Source organism: Polypterus senegalus, chromosome 1 (genome assembly GCF_016835505.1).
Source record: "Polypterus senegalus isolate Bchr_013 chromosome 1, ASM1683550v1, whole genome shotgun sequence".
Lineage (NCBI taxonomy): Eukaryota > Metazoa > Chordata > Cladistia > Polypteriformes > Polypteridae > Polypterus > Polypterus senegalus.
In genome coordinates this window covers 55492509-55511075 of record NC_053154.1, presented here as the reverse complement: position 1 = coordinate 55511075, position 18567 = coordinate 55492509, and the positions used below count along the sequence as shown (strand labels likewise).

Genomic DNA, 18567 nt, shown 5'->3' with positions numbered 1-18567 from the left:
TCTATCTATCTATCTATCTATCTATCTATCTATCTATCTATCTATCTATCTATCTATCTATCTATCTATCTATCTATCTATCTATCTATCTATCTATCTATCTATCTATCTATCTATCTAAACTCTTTTGGGATGACACGCCGAAGAGCGCCCCAAAGCGTGATCAGTTTTGTCTGTTTAAGACAGCTTATCCATTGCCGGAGCAACTGCAGGATCCCAGCACTGCAGTGGCTTGCCACAGAAGCAAATCTGAGCCAATCAGGGTCACGCTATAAGCGCCTGTCGTCAATGGGTGATGCAGGGAACATTACTAATGCAGGGAACAGTATTATTTTGCCACTAACCTGGCCACGACTGTGGTATAGCTGGTCCACAGCTCCCGTCAAAGGCCAGGTTTAAATAAATAAGCAGTGCTCTTGCAGCTTTGGTGAGGGGGTGTGGTGGTTGTGTGGCTGAAGCGGTTCTTGGGGCGATTCGCGAAGTGGCCGTTTCTCACCTGTGCACAGATGGGAAACTGTACGTTGTTCCTAGGGCTGCAGATTTGCCACGACTGCCATGCCCTCTTGATAAATGGAAGTGTGAGTCGGCTAAGGGGGAGAGAAAGAAACGAAGGTTGCTGGAGAGCAGGAAGCAGTGTGGTGAGAGAACCGGTGTGTGTGAGTGAGTGAGCGAGCGAGTGCAGGCTTGCAGGCAGGAAGCTGAAAGGTGAGCCCCAAGAAGGGTGTTTAGCCAACACTCGGTGGGGGCAGAAGGAAGCGGTCGCCTCCAGCTGAGCAAGTAAGGAGCTGGCGTGACCAGTTGAAGGACAAAAGGCCGCGTAAGGCCGTGAAGGCAGCGAGAGTCGGGAGGCTTGGTTGGTGAAATCCTTGATGTGAGCGTCCTGGTCGTCAAAGAAACCAAGTCTCGGTCTGGGGTGAGTGCGCAACTGAAGCCTTCAGACCAGTCGAGTAGAGAAAATTTCAGCTGCTGACAGGGCGACTCTCCTGTTGAGGGGAACAGAGAAACAGGAGAGACGCCAAGTAAAAGATACCAGGCTTTTGATTTTGTTTTAAAAGACTGCGTCCTGCATTGTGTTTTAACCTCGTTTTTAAAGGATTGTTTTTCTATTTATTGTTTTTTACTTCCATTTCACAACTGATTTTATGGATTATTTATTTGATGATGATTTTGGAAGACACTGCACTTTATTTATTTAATGACTTTTCGATGTTGTTGGTTCTTAAATAAAAGCACTTTACACTTTTGCACCATCCCCTTGCTTTGTTGTGCCTCACTGCTAAGCTCATTGGTAACATTACTGATGGCGTAGGGTTCAAAGGCTCCTGGACAGACGATGGGAGCATGCACTGAACCTGCATCGTCACAACGACCCTGCCTGACTGCTGTGTCTGTGTATAGGAGAGTGGCAGATCCTGCTACAATAAATAACCGTGCTGTTCCTATTTCAAGCTGAATAGAGGTGGTTTTAATAAAGTACAGAGGCTCAGCCTCTTGTTTTGGGGTGCAAGACAGGGACTCACACGTCACAATCTAATCAGTCCCCATACCCTACTTTGATCCCAGTAACACTAAACAACTTTTAGTAAATGTATTTGTATACTTCTGTTCAACAAGTATCACTATCTAGTGAGGAGCATTAAATAGTTAGCTGGCTCTTCCAAGTACATAATGCATACGCTTGACTCTGTAATGTGTAATTTTGAATATTATTAGTTTTGTATGGTTATGAGTTTTAAAATTCGGATTTCTGTACATATGTGAAGTTCATCTTTTTGTAGGATTTTTTTTTAAATTTAGGAATATAAATTAATCCACCCACAGTAATTAAGTGCAGATTTAATTCATTAATTAATATTTTCGCTTAATTATTTACATAGCATTAAATATGTGAATATATGCTACTGCTGTTAAAAATCTACTGCAGTCTACACTAGTAAATATCGTATTGTATAAAGTTAATCTACAACTAGTTTCTTTTTGATCTTCTTAATTTTCTTTCTTTAACACTAGAATTACCAGAGCCTACGAAAAAACTCGTAATTCCGTCCCACCTTAAATCGCTTCTTAAATCCCTTCACACCTCTCTGCCAGCGTCCTTTGCCCTCTAAATGTGCTGATAAAGAGAAGCTAGGAGCAGCCGGCTATTCCATCCCCCCACCAATTTAGAGCGTGCACGAACTTCTCTCAGCTCATGCCTTGATTGAGTATCTGGGAGTGAAGTGGAGTTTTAGAGTGGAAATAATAGATCGTTATTTGGAACACACGCATTTCATGTCTGTTCCGTTTCTACAGTGTCAACACATTGTTAAAACAAACGTTTTTTATATTCTATTAGTAGATGACAAAATGTATGCATAAACTATATAATGTATGAAGCCTGAAGTCCAAATAACAAAGAAACATTTTTACCAATCAATTAATTTTATGTTACAATTTAAAGACAATGTATGCATAAATTTAAAACAACTTTCAACTGCTATTTTTATTTGTGACTTGCAACGTAATTTGTTAAGCTTAGATAATTGGCTGATTGAGTGGTGTATAAGAGTGCAATACAACAAACTGGTGTCTCATCCAGGGTTGATTTCTGCATCCCACCAAGTTCTTCCAGGCTTGGCACCAGCTCATCCGGCCCTAAACTGAATAAGTTGGTTAAAATGTGGAAAGGTGAATGTAATGGTACTAATACAAAACCCATCAGGCACATAGAGAATGTGCAGAACCACTATGGACAGAGCAAAGGCTTACATTTGAACTCTTTAGTTCAGAGTCTGTGCACCAGCAGAGTTTTCTACTGCACTTTCCTGCAAATGTTTTTTCAAATATTGTAAATATGCTGGCATTTCAAAGATGGATGAATTTAGCTGGTAAATTTATAATCCTTTGACATTACAAAAAGCCACCCGTGCCTGCTGAAGAATTTGTTCAGGGTGACAGCCATGTTTGCTGCTCATCATACCTGGTGGCCACAGGACTTGAACTTGGAACCATTTGATAACAGAAGAACCATCTTAGTAGAACCAAAGAAGAACTCCAGTTGGCTACAGTGGCCAACTTGGCTTCTAACTTCAAGGCTGCCACTTAACCAGATGTAGGCTGTCTGTTTTTGAGCCTCACTGCACTGCCAACCCCCACCTACCTATTCATATGCCTCCCCATTTCACTGGTACCTGTTCTTTTTAAATGCAACCCAACATGGAGGAACAGGTCCCCTCTGTTCCAAAAGGAATCCTAATGCCCCACAAACCTATACTCTTCCATCGTACACCAAGATCTGAGCTACACTTTAAGCCTTCTAATATCCTCAGTCGTAACTGGACTGTCTCATTTGGTTCATTGTCATGATAGTTGCTCATCCCTTCTTAAACCTATACTGGATTAAGCCGTTTCTCATCTATAAAGAACCAATGTAATGGTCTAGATATCTAGGACTAAATTACACTACTTTATAGTACATAATATGTTGTATATAACTAGAATAACAGTAGAAGTAGTAAAAGTAGTGGCAATTAGTCTGTTTCATGTGTTTGTTATATTTTCTAGGGTAACCTAAAGGATCAAAATGCATTATAATTGTGTAAATACTGTTTTTTTTGTAATAATTGCTTTCAGTCTGGTAGGCATTCATGTGGTTTAGAGCCCAGTGCCCCAGCCCCTAAGCCACCTATTCATTCTGACTTAACAGTTAAATTACTATGTAAGTGCAGTTTAATTATTAGGGCCAAAAGTGGAAATATGTGAAAGATAGTTCATGTCATGGAATATGTTCAATTAGTTTATTTTCTGTATGACATTTAAAGACCAATTGACACATCTTATGGAGAGAGACAATAAACTGTAAATTGAATGAATTGTTAATGTACATAGGAGAGGGGACTCAGCAGGGACCAGTGATAATGACTTGTATACACTGCAGGATTGGCCTTACAGGGAAAAGTGCACCCAGAAAACAAAATTTAATTATACATTATAGGGCGAACAACACAGCTTTAGAAAACAAGGGTGCATGATCCAGCTAGTGATGAAAGAGAGTGTAAACCAACAACAGCATTTAACAAGCAAGCTTGGCTATTGTTTGGTGTCTTCAAGCTGAGCTGCATACCTGATTATATGGCTGCATTATGGCAACTACAAAAAGAAAGACAGAATAAGAGTAATTATGATCTAGAATAAAACACTTGTAAAAATGGAAGAATTCGTAACACACCCATTTTGGCACCCACATAATCCAGTTTAAGCAGTCAGGATAGCACATACATAGCCCTGGGTCTTTTTTCACCCATCAACTGATTAAAGTGGAGTAAATGTATCATGTTTGCTCACATTGTAGGATGCTGGCTTTATAGTCTTTTCAGATTCTTTTATCATTATATAGTATATACCGCTCTCCGTAATATTTATGATATAGAATAATGCAGTCAAAACTCTGTGATAGTTTTGATTTTATATCTATTTGTCACATATTAAGGTTTGGATTTGGGGGATGGAACAATTCAGTAAGCATTGGACAAAAAGCCACCACCAACCTCAAATAGGAGGCCAGCTTGTCACATCCAAATCAGAATTGCTTTTATTCACCAGCTCTTAATGTAACTTGGTAGCTTTGGGACTGCTTGCAACAGAAAAATATCATGTGAGTAACATAAACAAGATACATTATAAACAGTTACAAGATAGTGCAATTATAAAGGAAGTGTGCAAATGAAAATGTATATGTGTATATAGTGTATGCACACTCATTTGTATATGCATAAACACACACTCCCACCTTCGTATATGAAAGAACACATGAATAAGTGAGAAAGACAGGCTAAATTACTGGTTTGTGATGGCTACAGCCCTGGGAAAGAAACTGTTTAGATATCTATTAGTTTTAGTTTTAGTTGATTTAAAGCAGGGCGGCACAGTGGTAGCACTGCTGCCTCGCAGTAAGGAGACCCGGGTTCGCTTCCCGGGTACTCCCTGCGTGGAGTTTGCATGTTCTCTCCGTGTCTGCGTGGGTTTCCTCCGGCTGCACCAGATTACTCCCATAGTTCAAAGACATGCAGGTTAGGTGCATTGGCGATCCTAAATTGTCTTTAGTGTGTGCTTGGTGTGTGTGTGTCCTGCGGTGGGCTGGCACCCTGCCCGGATTAGTTTTCTGCCTTGTGTGTGTGTTGGCTAGGATTGGTTCTAGCAGACCTCCATGACCATGTAGTTAGGATATAGCGGGTTGGATAATGGATGGATGGATGATTCAAAGCATGTATCTGAGTGATGTTTTTTGGAACAAGCGATGAGCAGGGTGAGATGAATCAGTCCTGTTCCTTTTGACATAGTTAATAACTCTAAATTCATACAGGCCACCAAAATGACTCTAGTATTGATTCAATTTGGGCCTGATTTACAGCCATCAAATAAAATAACAAGGGCATCTTTGGAATGTGGGAGGAAAACTACACTACTCAGTGAAAACCACACGAAAATATAGAACAACATGTAAATTCCTTACAAGCAGTGCTCCTTTTAGGATATAAACCCTGTCTCTTGATAATGGGTGGCAGTAGCCCTCTTCTCTCCACCATCATGCCTCCCAATTAAAGAGTTTGTGTGTTTCTTATGTACTGTGACATGCACTTCTAAAGGCTTTGCAGCAGCAGTCATCGGTCATTCAGTTTCAAAGCACTGGGACAGACCCCATTTTGTACAGTAGTCGCCAAAGACCTCCTTTACAGATTTCCTGTTACTTAGTCAACCATCTTTTTCTTTTCTATTTAGTGCTACACTTAGATTGCAAATGCCAGTTGCTTCGGACCAATGCTTCTTCTTGTTTATGAAACAATGACTTTTTAAAGATTTATACTGACGCTTATTCAGTTTTTCCAAAGTAAAGAATTACAAATCACCAGTTCTGCTCAGCTTTGTTGCTGGTACAGAGATAAGGCTTTTTGCAGCTGTCAAGACAGAGGGGGAAGTATTTTACAGTCTATTGACCTCAGAAGACAAAGAACATACTGCACTATCGCTAGTGTGTTCTCCAGAGCTGAAATGCATGTGACATGCTCCAAATCCGATGTATTTTCTCTGCACAAAATGAAAGCTTAAAGGCAGTAACTTTAAATCTAACAGTAAAATCAGTCCATCCATTCATCTTAGAAACTACTTATTCCAATATCAGGTCACAGGATGCCAAGCCTGTTCTAGCAGTGTCTTACATAAGGAAGAAACCAAGGCACACTCATGCACACAGTCTTAACTGTTTTGTCTTTGAGAGTACATAGCGATATCCAGAGAAGGCCAGTGGAGAGGACATGTAAACTCCATGTAGGCATTGAATAAGCTGTGATTTGAATCTGTAACTCTAGAGCTGTGAGGCAACAATACTAACCACTGTGCCACAGTGCCACCCTGTTAACACAGTGAATTCTTCAGATATTTGTTACAATATGGGCACAAAAATACTTCTTACTGTATTGTGTAAAATTATCTCTGGCTGCTAAAGAAACTACTGCTGCACTTAATTGCCATGAATAGACTTTGATTAGATATTTCAGTCAACTTAGTGCAGGGATAATGATTCCCTGGCAGTACAATATTTTTAATTGGGTCAATCAATCATATTGCCTTCATTAGCCTGGGTGGATAACTTGCTTCTGCAGTGGTCTTTCTTACAAGAACTAGAAAGAGACAAAAATTGCCACAAAAAATTCTAGAAAGATCCTAGTGGAATTTGCAGACTATTTTGGGTTGTAGGTAGATGTTGGTAAAACGTTTTAGAAGTTTTACACAACATTTTAACAATTCGGAGCAGGTGGTAATATCCATTTCTCCATTTATTTTCTTAATCTCAATGGAGTGGATTGGATGCAGCAGAAACACAACAGTAAACAGACATATCTGTTAATATACTGTAGATTAGAATATATTTTATTAAAGTAAGCAGATACACATCAAAAAATGACAAGCTATTTGTGTCTGCAGCAGCATCTTTTTTAGTGTCAGACTGCTGAAGCTCCTCCAATATTTTAAATATGCCTTTCTTTCACTTTCCTTTTTGTTACTAATAGCTGGCACTTTGTTCTCATTTTCTGAGCTTTAGCCTTCTGAGATAGTCCTTTCATTTATAATTTTTAGTAAAACCATCCATCCATCTGTCTAAAAAACATTTACCTTCCAAACCAACTTACCCAGGTTGTGCTCACAGGGAAGCTGGGGTCTATGCCAGCAAGACTTCCATTTGAAACAATAAATAACCCTGTGACTGGTTAACACACATAGTTGGAATAACAAAAAAAAACAACAATGATATATGTTGATAAGCCCATCAAGCTAAATAAAGTGATTTAGTCTCACTTTCATAATTTAAAGAGCTGGGCATACACCTGCCATGTAACAATAAGAATAAACCTCTTAACTTTATACATAAATTATAGTGGACACCATTCTGAAGCACTTTATTTGAAGGTATTGTAAAGGATCACACACATGGATGGGCATCCCAACCGGGACTTGCTCCTTCTGATTAACTGGCCGAGAGGCCAATGTGACAGAACGATGGAGGGAGGCTTTGCTTCAAAACTTTATGCCTCTGCAACATGCTAGATGGCAGCATCCCTGGGATTCAGGACCCATTCCAATACCCACCATGAATCATGGGATTTGTAGTACAATAAGGCAGCCCTGCTGAGGTCTGTGGGTGCCAACAGAGGGTGCAACAGATAGTTGTGCTGGCTTCTGATTGTCCTGTAAGTACTTCTGTTGGGCTGTGCCATGGCACCAGAAGTACTCCCGAGTCCAAGATAAAAGGAACCGATTGATCTCATTTAGCAAGTCAGAGCCAGAGGGAAGAGGGCAGCACTTGCGGAAGGAAGTGAGGAAGTTTGAGGAAAGAAGAGAGAAGCAAAGAATCACTGTTGATTTAGTTTGTCTTGGTCAGAAAGTTATTGGAAGAATAAAGACCTTTATTTGAACCCGTGACTCTGCGTGTGTGTGTCAGTTGTGTATGGTGTTTGGGGCTTTGTGGCACCCTCTGTCTTCCACAGTATTTTGACTTTCATAGATTTCACATAAATGACCTGCCCTGGGTCCAGTGCCAAAGCCTCTGGTCCGCACTTCCTGCCTAACTATAATTTCTTCGTTTTATGTGTAAAATTTTATTATAGAGTTACGCGGTGGTGCACACCTTAATGCAGCCACCTTACTGCTCCAGATTCCTGGTTTGGTGTTTTCAGATTTCCCAGATTGGTGTTTGCTCATTTTTTCCTTTTCTCTGAGATTTTCTATGGTGACTCAGATTTTTGTCTTGTACAACCCCAATTCCAATGAAGTTGGGACGTTGTGTAAAACATAAATAAAAACAGAATACAATGATTTGCAAATCCTTTTCAACCTATATTCAATTGAATACACTACGAAGACAAGATATCTAATGTTCAAACTGATAAACTTTATTGTTGTTTTGCAAATTTCACTCATTTTGAATTTGATGCCTGCAACATGTTCCAAAAAAGCTAGGACTGGGGCAGCAAAAGACCTTTTTTAAACATTCCACAGGTGAACAGGTTAATTGGAAACGGGTGTTTGTCATGATTGGGTATAAAAGGAGCATCCCCAAAAGGCTCAGTCGTTCACAAGCAAGGATGGGGCGAGGTTCACCACTTTGTGAACAACTGCGTGAGCAAATAGTCCAGCAGTTTAAGAACAACTTTTTTCAACGTACATTTGCAAGGAATCTAGGGATTTCATCATGTGCTGTCCATAATTTTCTTCAAAAGATTCAGAGAATCTGGAGAAATCTCTGCACGTAAGCGGCAAGGCCGAATACCAACATTGGATGCCCGTGACCTTCAATCCCACAGGCGGCACTGCATTAAAAACCGACATCATTCTGTAAAGGATATTACCACGTGGGCTCAGGAATACTTCAGAAAACCATTGTCAGTTAACACAGTTCGTCACTACATCAACATGTGCAAGTTAAAACTCTACCATGCAAAGCGAAAGCCATATATCAACAACACCCAGAAATGCCGCCGGCTTCTCTGGGCCCGAGCTCATCTGAGATGGATTGACGCAATCATGGACGTCGTGTCTTTCAGGCCAAACAGGAAAAGGACCATCCGGATTGTTATCAGCGCAAAGTTCAAAAGCCAGCATCTGTGATGGTATGGGGGTGTGTTAGTGCCCATGCACATCTGTGAAGCCACCATTAATGCTGGAAGGTACATACAGGTTTTGGAGCAAACATTTGCCTCCATCCAAGCGACGTCTTTTTCAGGGACGTCGCTGTTTATTTCCTGTCTGTCATTGAACTTTTACACCTTAGTCTTTGTAATTTTATTGATGCTTGATGTGGTAGAAATCAACAAGTTTGATAACAAGTTTGATAAAACGTCTTTGAATCAGAATACACGCAGGAGAAATACTGTTCATTGCATCTTTAATTATACCTTCAGCAAATGCTTGAAGAGGGAGCATTCATCACACTAGTCTGTTGCAGAATGATCATTTAAATAATTGAATTTTCATAACATTGTCAGTTAAGGTATACATTTACTCTGGTCAGATTGATAGTCTACACCCAAGTGACTTACAAAAAAATAAAAGTTTATTTCATTACATTCTTGTTCTTCTCATATCCATTGGATTTAGCTGTCACCCTGAATTTTTCTGTGCATGCAACAACTGTCCAGGTTTATTGACATTTGCTCATCTCTTAATCATTCCTTAGTATATATTGTGCATTACCTCTACCTTTTAACCCTTTCAGTTGTTCCCTTCATGACAGTTTAAAACAAATGCTTATATATTTCAGTGTACACTGCAAACCAAAATACTTTACTTTTACCTCTAAATTATTCTTTCGCACAGACCACCAAGTAAATAAGTGACAAGAGGTAAGGTGTAACTCCGAAAAGTCTGGAGCCAACTTATACTAATACTTATGGAGAGCATTACTAGAAACATCAAGGTGAGGGCCATTGGCTGCTTGTAATTTAATTTCTGGCCTCGTTAAAATTTTAATTATACTGTAATATCCTTACAAGTTCCTTTTATCCACTTTGGTTACTAATTCTTTTTATTAGTGCAGTGCTTTGTTATACAGCCTATCATGGGAGCCGTATACTTGTTTCCCAAAGCAGCCCTTAAGTGATTAAATACTCCAGTACACACTTACACACTTAACAGAATATTAGTCTGAAATTTAGACATGGTTTTTTTTTAACTCAAATGTTTACTTTTCACTTTTTAAAATTTAAAAACTTATTTTTAACCTTAACAAAAATCAAATCACAATTAACTATACAAATAAAGAAATCTTCCTCTTCATCTTTTCCCAATTCTTTGTGAGGTTGATGTGCTCGATCAACTTTCTCCATACAGCTCCGTACTGCACCTCCTAGCCAGTCATGACCTTTCCCTTCAGATCTTCTTTTACTTTATCCATCCACCTCTGCTTTGGCCTTTCTTGCTTTCCCTTCTTCTGTACTTCCATTCCTATTACTCCTCTGTTCTGACTTGACTGTCACAGTCACAATGAAGCATTATGCAGACGTATTGCTGTTGGTACGAAGAAGCCCAAGTCGTGTTTCATGACACACTTCTGCTGAATGATTCATTGGCTGAAAGTCATACAGTAAGTGCTGGTGTGTCAGAGAGAGGATGTGCAACATTGTTCATAGTGGAACTCAGTTTTGTTTTAATTCTCTCCTTCACTACTACCTCCATGGGGTCCAGAGTGAGTCCTATAACTTGCCCTTTTATTTAGTCGGTACATTTAAAATCCATTTAAAATCCATTTATCCGATTTCTAGTGGATACTATCAGTGACAAAAAGCCAGATCAATTGTAATTTTAATTAAGACTAGTAACTAGTAAATAAGTTTGGAAAAAAAACAGTGAAAAATACAAAGCTGCTGTTTGCACATGTTTATTGTGGTATATGGTTTACATAGTTATCATAAAAGATTCATTGATCTGTATCCAATGTTTGGCTGCATCATCCTCAGAGGAATTGCATTACAATCAGGGAACAAATGCTGCAACATTGTATACATGTTTTCAGTGAGAGTTGCTTTGTATTTGTTTGCAATTGCCTTGCTTTCTAGGCATGCACCAGTGGGTATGTACCATGACTAGACTGAACACCATAATAGATGTGCCAAAATTCTTCATAATGGGAAACAAACATTTTGGGACTGTAGCACTTTAGTGTGCACCACCACATTCCCAAAGCCAATGGCGGATTTCTTGCAACACCCGTCACTTTTGAATACTGAGCAGTCTCAATCAATGAACGTCAATAGCCAGTTCTCTCAAAGGCACCAAGATGTCGTCTTTGAGCCATAGCAGCTAACATAACAAGCAACTGGCCTACCCAGAATTTTTATAAATGATAAGATGGGATGTTAATTACTTAATTTTATTAATGGTAGGACACTGAGTTTCAGTTGAGCTAGTAAGCTGGTATCAAGTGGTACACTCCAGATTTGAGTATTATTAGTTCTGTTGGCTTCTACTGTAGATTTGGGGTTCAAGACATATACTATCTGCATCTTGGTGAACTGTGAGACATCCTCTTTCTCCAAGTTTTAACACATTAACAGTCATTGAGACTATTTTCTTAATACATTATTTTTCATTGGATTGATTTTAATATGTTGTTGAACTGTGAGGGCATTATATTTGGATAATAAGTAGGTTTTTTAATGAAGATAAATGACGAATTTGGCACCCGGTTTATATTTTTGAGGTTCCATTCTAATATTGGTATATGGGCCTATGTATTGAAGATATAAATATTAATAGTACATTGATGGTTTATCTTTTCTTTAAATTAACAGTTTTATTCTAGCCGTATTAGCAATACCTGTTGTTTTAAAGATACACTACAGGTTGGAAAATAGTATTACACTTTCCTTTTACTGCTATGTTTTTTTCTGAGTTAGTTTAATTCCTAATTGGCCTAACTGTTGTTGTCACATTTAATTTTATTAATGAACACACGTGTGTAGAATAATCGGATTCTATATACAGTAATCATTTACTCATGTATTTTCGTAATTTGGTCAGTTAAACGTAATTTATAACATAAAGTACCATATTTCTAAATTCTATTTTTTTTTATTTGGCTGAGAACCTATTGGAAAAATTAATTATGACAATGGTGAGACTTTTACCGAGGGGTAATTCATCAAGCAGGTGCAACCTGGCAGTATCTCAAACTAAGAGGGGCCTGTTTACTGATATTTAATGTTAAACTTGACTGCCATTAAAGTGCTGACACTGTGTTTAACCACCCAATCAAATCAAACTCCATTAAGCATTGAATTAAATGTATGTTCTTATGTAATGCAGAACAATTCCTTTTCTGCTATTTAAATATTAGTATTACCATTGTTATTATCCATCCATTCATCCATCCATCATTATCAAATCTGCTTAATCTAATTCAGAGCCGCGTCATATACTTCTATATTTGTAGCAGTTGTAGTAAATACTGTAGCTGTTGAGAGGCTTCTGACATACAGTATGTCCCAGCAGCCTACATCACTGCCACCATCTTATTGAAGGATGACAATCACAATAACTACTTTCTAATAAAACCCTATAGATTTTGTTTTCTTTTAAAGTTATTTTTGGTTATGATTTTGATTGAATCCTTATCTATACAAAGACCACAATCTTGCCCTTTCCTCACCTTAACTCCCACACTAAAAAGAAAATAAACCATCTTCCACTGAAAATGAATTTCTTTTATGGTCAGATGTGCAGTTTCGACAACCTGCAGTTGTCTTCCATTGTTACAATCACATATTTTTTTAATTCTATTTATGCTTGCTGAGCCATTTAGGGACTGGATGATTTAAAGAACTTTCCTACCTAATAAAGTACTAAAGGTTGTCGTGAACATTGAAGTTTACTGATTGGTCAGTAAATCAAAGAATTATCACTGTCTTTCTGAAACTGAATATTCAAGCAAGAATAAAATATTTTGAAATTAAAAATATCTGTTAACTTTGAAACTTTGTTGTTTCATTGTGTTTTTACTGCAGTGTAATACTGGCGCTTCGGGTGACCTTAGTTCCTTCTGTTTTGTTGAGTGTTCTTCCACTACATCACACTGATGGGTTTACTGACCTTCCTCTTTCAAATTTAGAAAGATTATCATTACAACGTATTGTCAAATGGTCTACTATTTTTAGACAACAAGAGGAAGTACAGATGAAAAGCCTTTTAAAAGATTGGACTAACCTTCAGTTGTGTCTCACCCATTTATTTCAGTTCTGAATTGATTGATGTTCTGACATTTTAACATTTTGATATTTGAGAAACTAAACAGATCAATTAAAGTGAAGGTTTAAAGAAAGTTTACAGCACCTAATGTACAATTAGCTTGGTCTGTTCTTAAATATTTTCCTCCCTCTGAATGAATACATTTTTTACGTATTTCAAAATAAATATACAGTATAAATCCAGTTTAATAATTCCTAACTTTTAAATGCATACAGTGAAAGAGACTAAGTAGTAAATGACAAATGTCATCTTTTCATTTTCAGCTAAATTATGCAGAAACAAGACTGAGCCAGTTGGAGAGTTGTCACTGTGAGAAAACATGCACAGTCAATGGGATAGTATACAGAGACAAAGAATCATGGGTAGAGCCTCAAAACTGCAGGAACTGTGCTTGCAAGGTAGGTACTCTTAAATCATTTGTTACAGTCTCGTAAATAAAGTTATGCAACAGCTTTTTCATTCATGTAGACAAAAAAAAAACAGGTACTTTTTATCTTAATCAGGTACATTTGGCCTCCAACTTGAACAATTTATCCTACTGTGCTTTTACAGCAGCACATCAAACCACCATGCTGAGCAAATGTACGATTTGCCAGTAGATTTTTTAGGAATATCATGTGAAAGAGGAAAACAATAATACAAGCCTGAGGAAAGTGTTTTCATATTTTATTACTGTAAACTATAACTGGAAACTGGAGAGTTTTGGGGTAGAATGCAGGTTCACGGTTTTGGAGAGAATGCAGATTTCTCCATGTTTGATTCACTACCTGTATGGCTAGATATACATTCATTTTGTGGGGGTGAAATTGAACAGAATGCCACAAAAAATGTCAAGAATAATCTTCACCCCTAATGATACCTAAGTGGAGAAATAGAACTGGAGGTGGGTTGCAGCCATTCAGCCCAGGTAAGCCATGTGGTGCATGAAAGAAAAGAATCACCTTTTTATACCAAAACCTCCAATTCCAGATGGCCATGATTTGTTTCATATGTGTTACCACCCAGATATTAGGATGATGTAAATCAATGTAGTTCAATTCTTTTGCATTCAGTTACTCAGATGAGGGGTTCCCAAGTTTTAGTTCTGGGGTATCACTGTGGCTGTTTTCATTCCAATCAGTTTAACAAATAAATGGTTAAGTCCTACTTCTAATTGTTTAATTAGTTTTTTTGTTCTCTTTTTTGTGTGTTAGTATATTTATCTATAAAGAAAATTCAGAAATGTGCGTCTTTTTTGCCATATTTTTAAATGTTAAACTTCTCTTTACCATATTCTTTTTAATTCCCCCTTTCCTGTGGAGTTTACTCCCTTAATTGTATCCAGATACCGACACCGGTGCAAATGACAACAAATACTAAAGGGAAGGAGCTACTTCAGTATAAAATTCACTTGTGAGCTAATGAATTCGAAAAGGCATAAATGACCAGAGCATAAAAAAGAGCAAAATCTTAATAGTTATTGTCACAAACACAAATTTTTGCTACAGTATATTCCCCTAAGGGCGGCACGGTGGCGCAGTGGTAGCGCTGCTGCCTCGCAGTTAGGAGACCCGGGTTCGCTTCCCGGGTCCTCCCTGCGTGGAGTTTGCATGTTCTCCCCGTGTCTGCGTGGGTTTTCTCCGGTTTCCTCCCATAATTCAAAGACATGCAGGTTAGGTGGATTGGCGGTTCTAAATTGGCCCTAGTGTGTGCTTGGTGTTTGTGTGTGTCCTGCGGTGGGTTGGCACCCTGCCCAGGATTGGTTCCTGCCTTGTGCCCTGTGTTGGCTGGGATTGGCTCCAGCAGACCCCCATGACCCTGTATTCGGATTCAGCGGGTTAGAAAATGGATGGATATTCCCCTAAATCTTTAGCAGAATCATTTTGTAATTTGTAGAAAATAACAGCTTGTTTAATAAAGGCAGGAGTCTGTTTGAATGCACAAGGTGGTCGGAATAAACACCTGCCATTAAGGTGCTTAACAAGACTGACATTGAGGACCATTTATTTAAGCCTTTTATTACAATTTGCCCACGAATGTAATAATGAAGTAGCAGATCTGCTTTAAATTAGGCTAAGGATATGCACTGGTATCACGAAGGTTGCCAGTTCAAATCCCCCGTCACTGCCAACAGAGATCCTACTCTGCTGGGCCCTTGAGCAAGGCCCTTAACCTTCAGTTACTCCAGGGGTGCTGTACAATGGCTGACCCTGCGCTCTGACCCCAAGGGGTATGCGAAAACTAACAAATTCCTAATACAAGAAATTGTATAAGGCGAAATAAAGAACAAAAAAAACAAAAATCAGTGTCATTTCTCTAAACCGCTCATCATTGTCAGTATCTAAATACAATTTAAGGACAATAAGGTCAACTGAAATAAAAATGATAAAAGAAAGTTAAGTGTTTACAACTATGACCAAGAAAACATATTTGTGAATTTCTCCTAAATGCAAATACTAGAGCAGTTTTCTGAATGCAGAATAATAAAATAAAAAAGGCCAGGTTATAGATGTAGATTGATGAGCCATGAGAGAGACCTAATGATTTGTAATACTGTTTGGAATGAAAGCCTGTAGCCACAGTGGTACTCCAGGACTGACCTTGAGAACCCCGAACCTACAGTAGATTTTGCTATTAGGTCCCCCTAATGTGAAATGTACTGACACTAACTTACATGCTTCATTATAAATCTGACCTGTCGTGTCTCAGTCCGTATCAGTGTCACACACTGCTCTTTGAGTGCAAGTAGCTGGAATACATTGCATTGTCCAGAGTAAAAATCCATTTCTTTAAAATATGGGTTGTCATTGTCCCATCTAATGCTGGTTTAAAATGCCAATTTTAAAAAACAGAATGGAGAGGAGTGGAGGGCGAAAGATAATAATTGGAAATGGTTAAATTTCTATCTGGCTATGTACGAGAGGAAAATGCTTCAAGAATAGGAAGGAACACTGAGAGTTGACTTCCCGCTGCGACAGCTATGGTGTCTGGCCAATGGAGTGTGCTGGCACTTGTTCATGGTGGCTGTTCATCTGTGCATCATTAATGTTCATTAATTGACTAGCTGCCTGCCGCTGGCTGTTCAGGTGTAAAAGATTCATGATTCTCCTTATCATTTTATCTCCTGACACACATCTTAAAATTCCAGTACAGTACTTATCATTTTCTTTCTGCAAATCCAATAATTACTTTCCTTTTTGATATAAATTGTTTTCTTTTGTATTTGTTTGTATGTGTTTATTTAGGGTAAGTACTTTATTTAAAAGGTATTATATCAGTGTATGAAGATATATTTATTTGGAACATATCTTACAAAAGTAAATGCTAGAGTGATCATTTGAGCACAACGGTGCCGCACTGCTCCGTCCCTTTTACCTGCCAGTATAATAATATCCTTTCCCGTCTGAGGGGCTGATCATGAAACTGGACATGTTTTGTGTTCCTGGCTAATTTCTCTATTGTGATATTTGTCTCACAGAATGGTGTGGTGGAGTGCCGGAGAATTTTCTGCCCTGCAGCCAACTGCTCTGGAGATACATTGCCTGTTCTGGTTGAAGGGAAATGCTGTAAACAATGCAGACGTGAGTTGAATAAAAAAAAAAAAGAAAAAAGTGATTGGATGGTCAGATAATTGAATTTACTCTCTGAGAGACTATATGCTTTGAGTCTTAATTCACGATATTTTAGAAAAGTTATACTTGTCTTTAAACTTTTTGCCCCGTAATAGTAATCTTTTTTCTTTTGTTAAATTCTGTGGTGTTGATTATACAAATATATCAAGCATGTTAACTGTACCACAAAAACTGAATGTGCAAGCAGACAGTATCACGATGAACTTCTTTCACATGTCTGCTCCACTGGACTGACACTCTGCAGAGTGAAATTCGGTTTTGCTTTGGGAAGTGGCTTGAGAAACACTGAGTGGATAAATAAATTCCTGTATTATGAACATGAAGTCGGATGCATGTATGCTGAATTGTATGTATACATTTTGATCTGTAATACTGTAAATGGCTCTGTAAAGCACTTTCAAGTATTTTGACCTAACAGTGTGAAAAACTTTATATAAGACTATTGACTGAATGATGAATGTCAAAAATGGTCTTTCTGAAACACCTGTGTGAGGCCTGACTTTAAGTATTTTTAAATGTAAATCCTTAAGTACAGACATGTGGTGGAAGGTTAATCAATTCTGTTTTTTAGCAAACTTTGTACGGGTTGTCTTTTAGAAAATAAAGGATAAAAAATACTTATTTTTCGTATATTTGTTGATATCACTGTGTCTGCTTTAAACTTCATTATACATGAAATGTGCAAAGATAAAATTAATTAAACCTGATCGGGGCTGTTACAGCAGGGCCTCATTAGTATGTACCTCAAAAAAAATTCATTTATTTACATGTTAAGTAATAAAAAAAGATTTCAGAATTTGTTTAGTGAGGTGAGTGATGCTTTCAAATCAGTGCCACTTACAATCAGCTTAAGGTTAACTAGCAATCCATGGTGAAGTGAAATGTTGGATGTTAAGATATCAGGGATCTGTCTAACATACCAATGGCTGTGCTGCCTAAGCAACTGGCAAGAAGATCATTACGGCATAAGAAAACTGAGTGACCAAAGAAGAGATTTGGCTAGTATCTACTTAACTGTGTTTTTGCTGGCTTTTAAATAATTCTTGCCAAAACAAAGTAAGGCCTACTTCTTTTTTGAATCCATATGTAACATGCCTTTGAGAGAGAAAGTTTCTCATATCTTCACCTTAAAATATGTTTAAAATTGTGGTATCTTTAGTTGTATGCCTGAGTTGGTCAGCGTCCTTTCACATCTGTACAACTTATAGTGAGATTCTTACTTAACTTTCTATTGCTGACTAGTAAATGTACCAAAATACAAAAAAACAGATGATGAATACAACAATTGAAATTAAATACAATATCAGATGAAATGCATAGAAAGGCTCCTACTCTAGTAGTGAGTTTAAAGGGCACAGTAAATGAACCTTAGGCTAAAGAGAAGTGTGCATTTTGTCCATTTTAAATCTCCCTGTAAGAATCATCAAATGTATGTATCTAAAGGCTGATTTGCGACAAGTGCTCATCTATAGAGATTTAAAGTGACATACCTGAACAGCACCAGTTTATACTATTAACTCCAGAGACCAATGTGTTAAATGTTAAAGTCTGAAGCTAGCCTTGTAACTCTTCTGTAGCTTAGATGTAATATTCCTGGTTAGCCCCCTTTCTGTTTGTCCAGATATCACTTCTCATTTTTGGTGGAGAGACTTCTTTTATTCCAACACCATAATTCAAACTG

The 18567-nt window shown here is 38.0% G+C and overlaps 1 protein-coding gene across 1 annotated transcript in view; it reads left to right on the top strand.

Annotated features, from left to right (window-relative positions):
• The window catches only part of LOC120526187 (protein kinase C-binding protein NELL1-like), a 1449010-nt gene that overhangs the window by 496749 nt on the left and 933694 nt on the right, over positions 1-18567 (top strand). Inside the window, exons 8-9 of the mRNA XM_039749219.1 lie at positions 13539-13673; positions 16733-16835. Coding sequence (XP_039605153.1) covers positions 13539-13673; positions 16733-16835 — 238 coding nt within the window. The remainder of the gene's footprint in view (positions 1-13538; positions 13674-16732; positions 16836-18567) is intronic.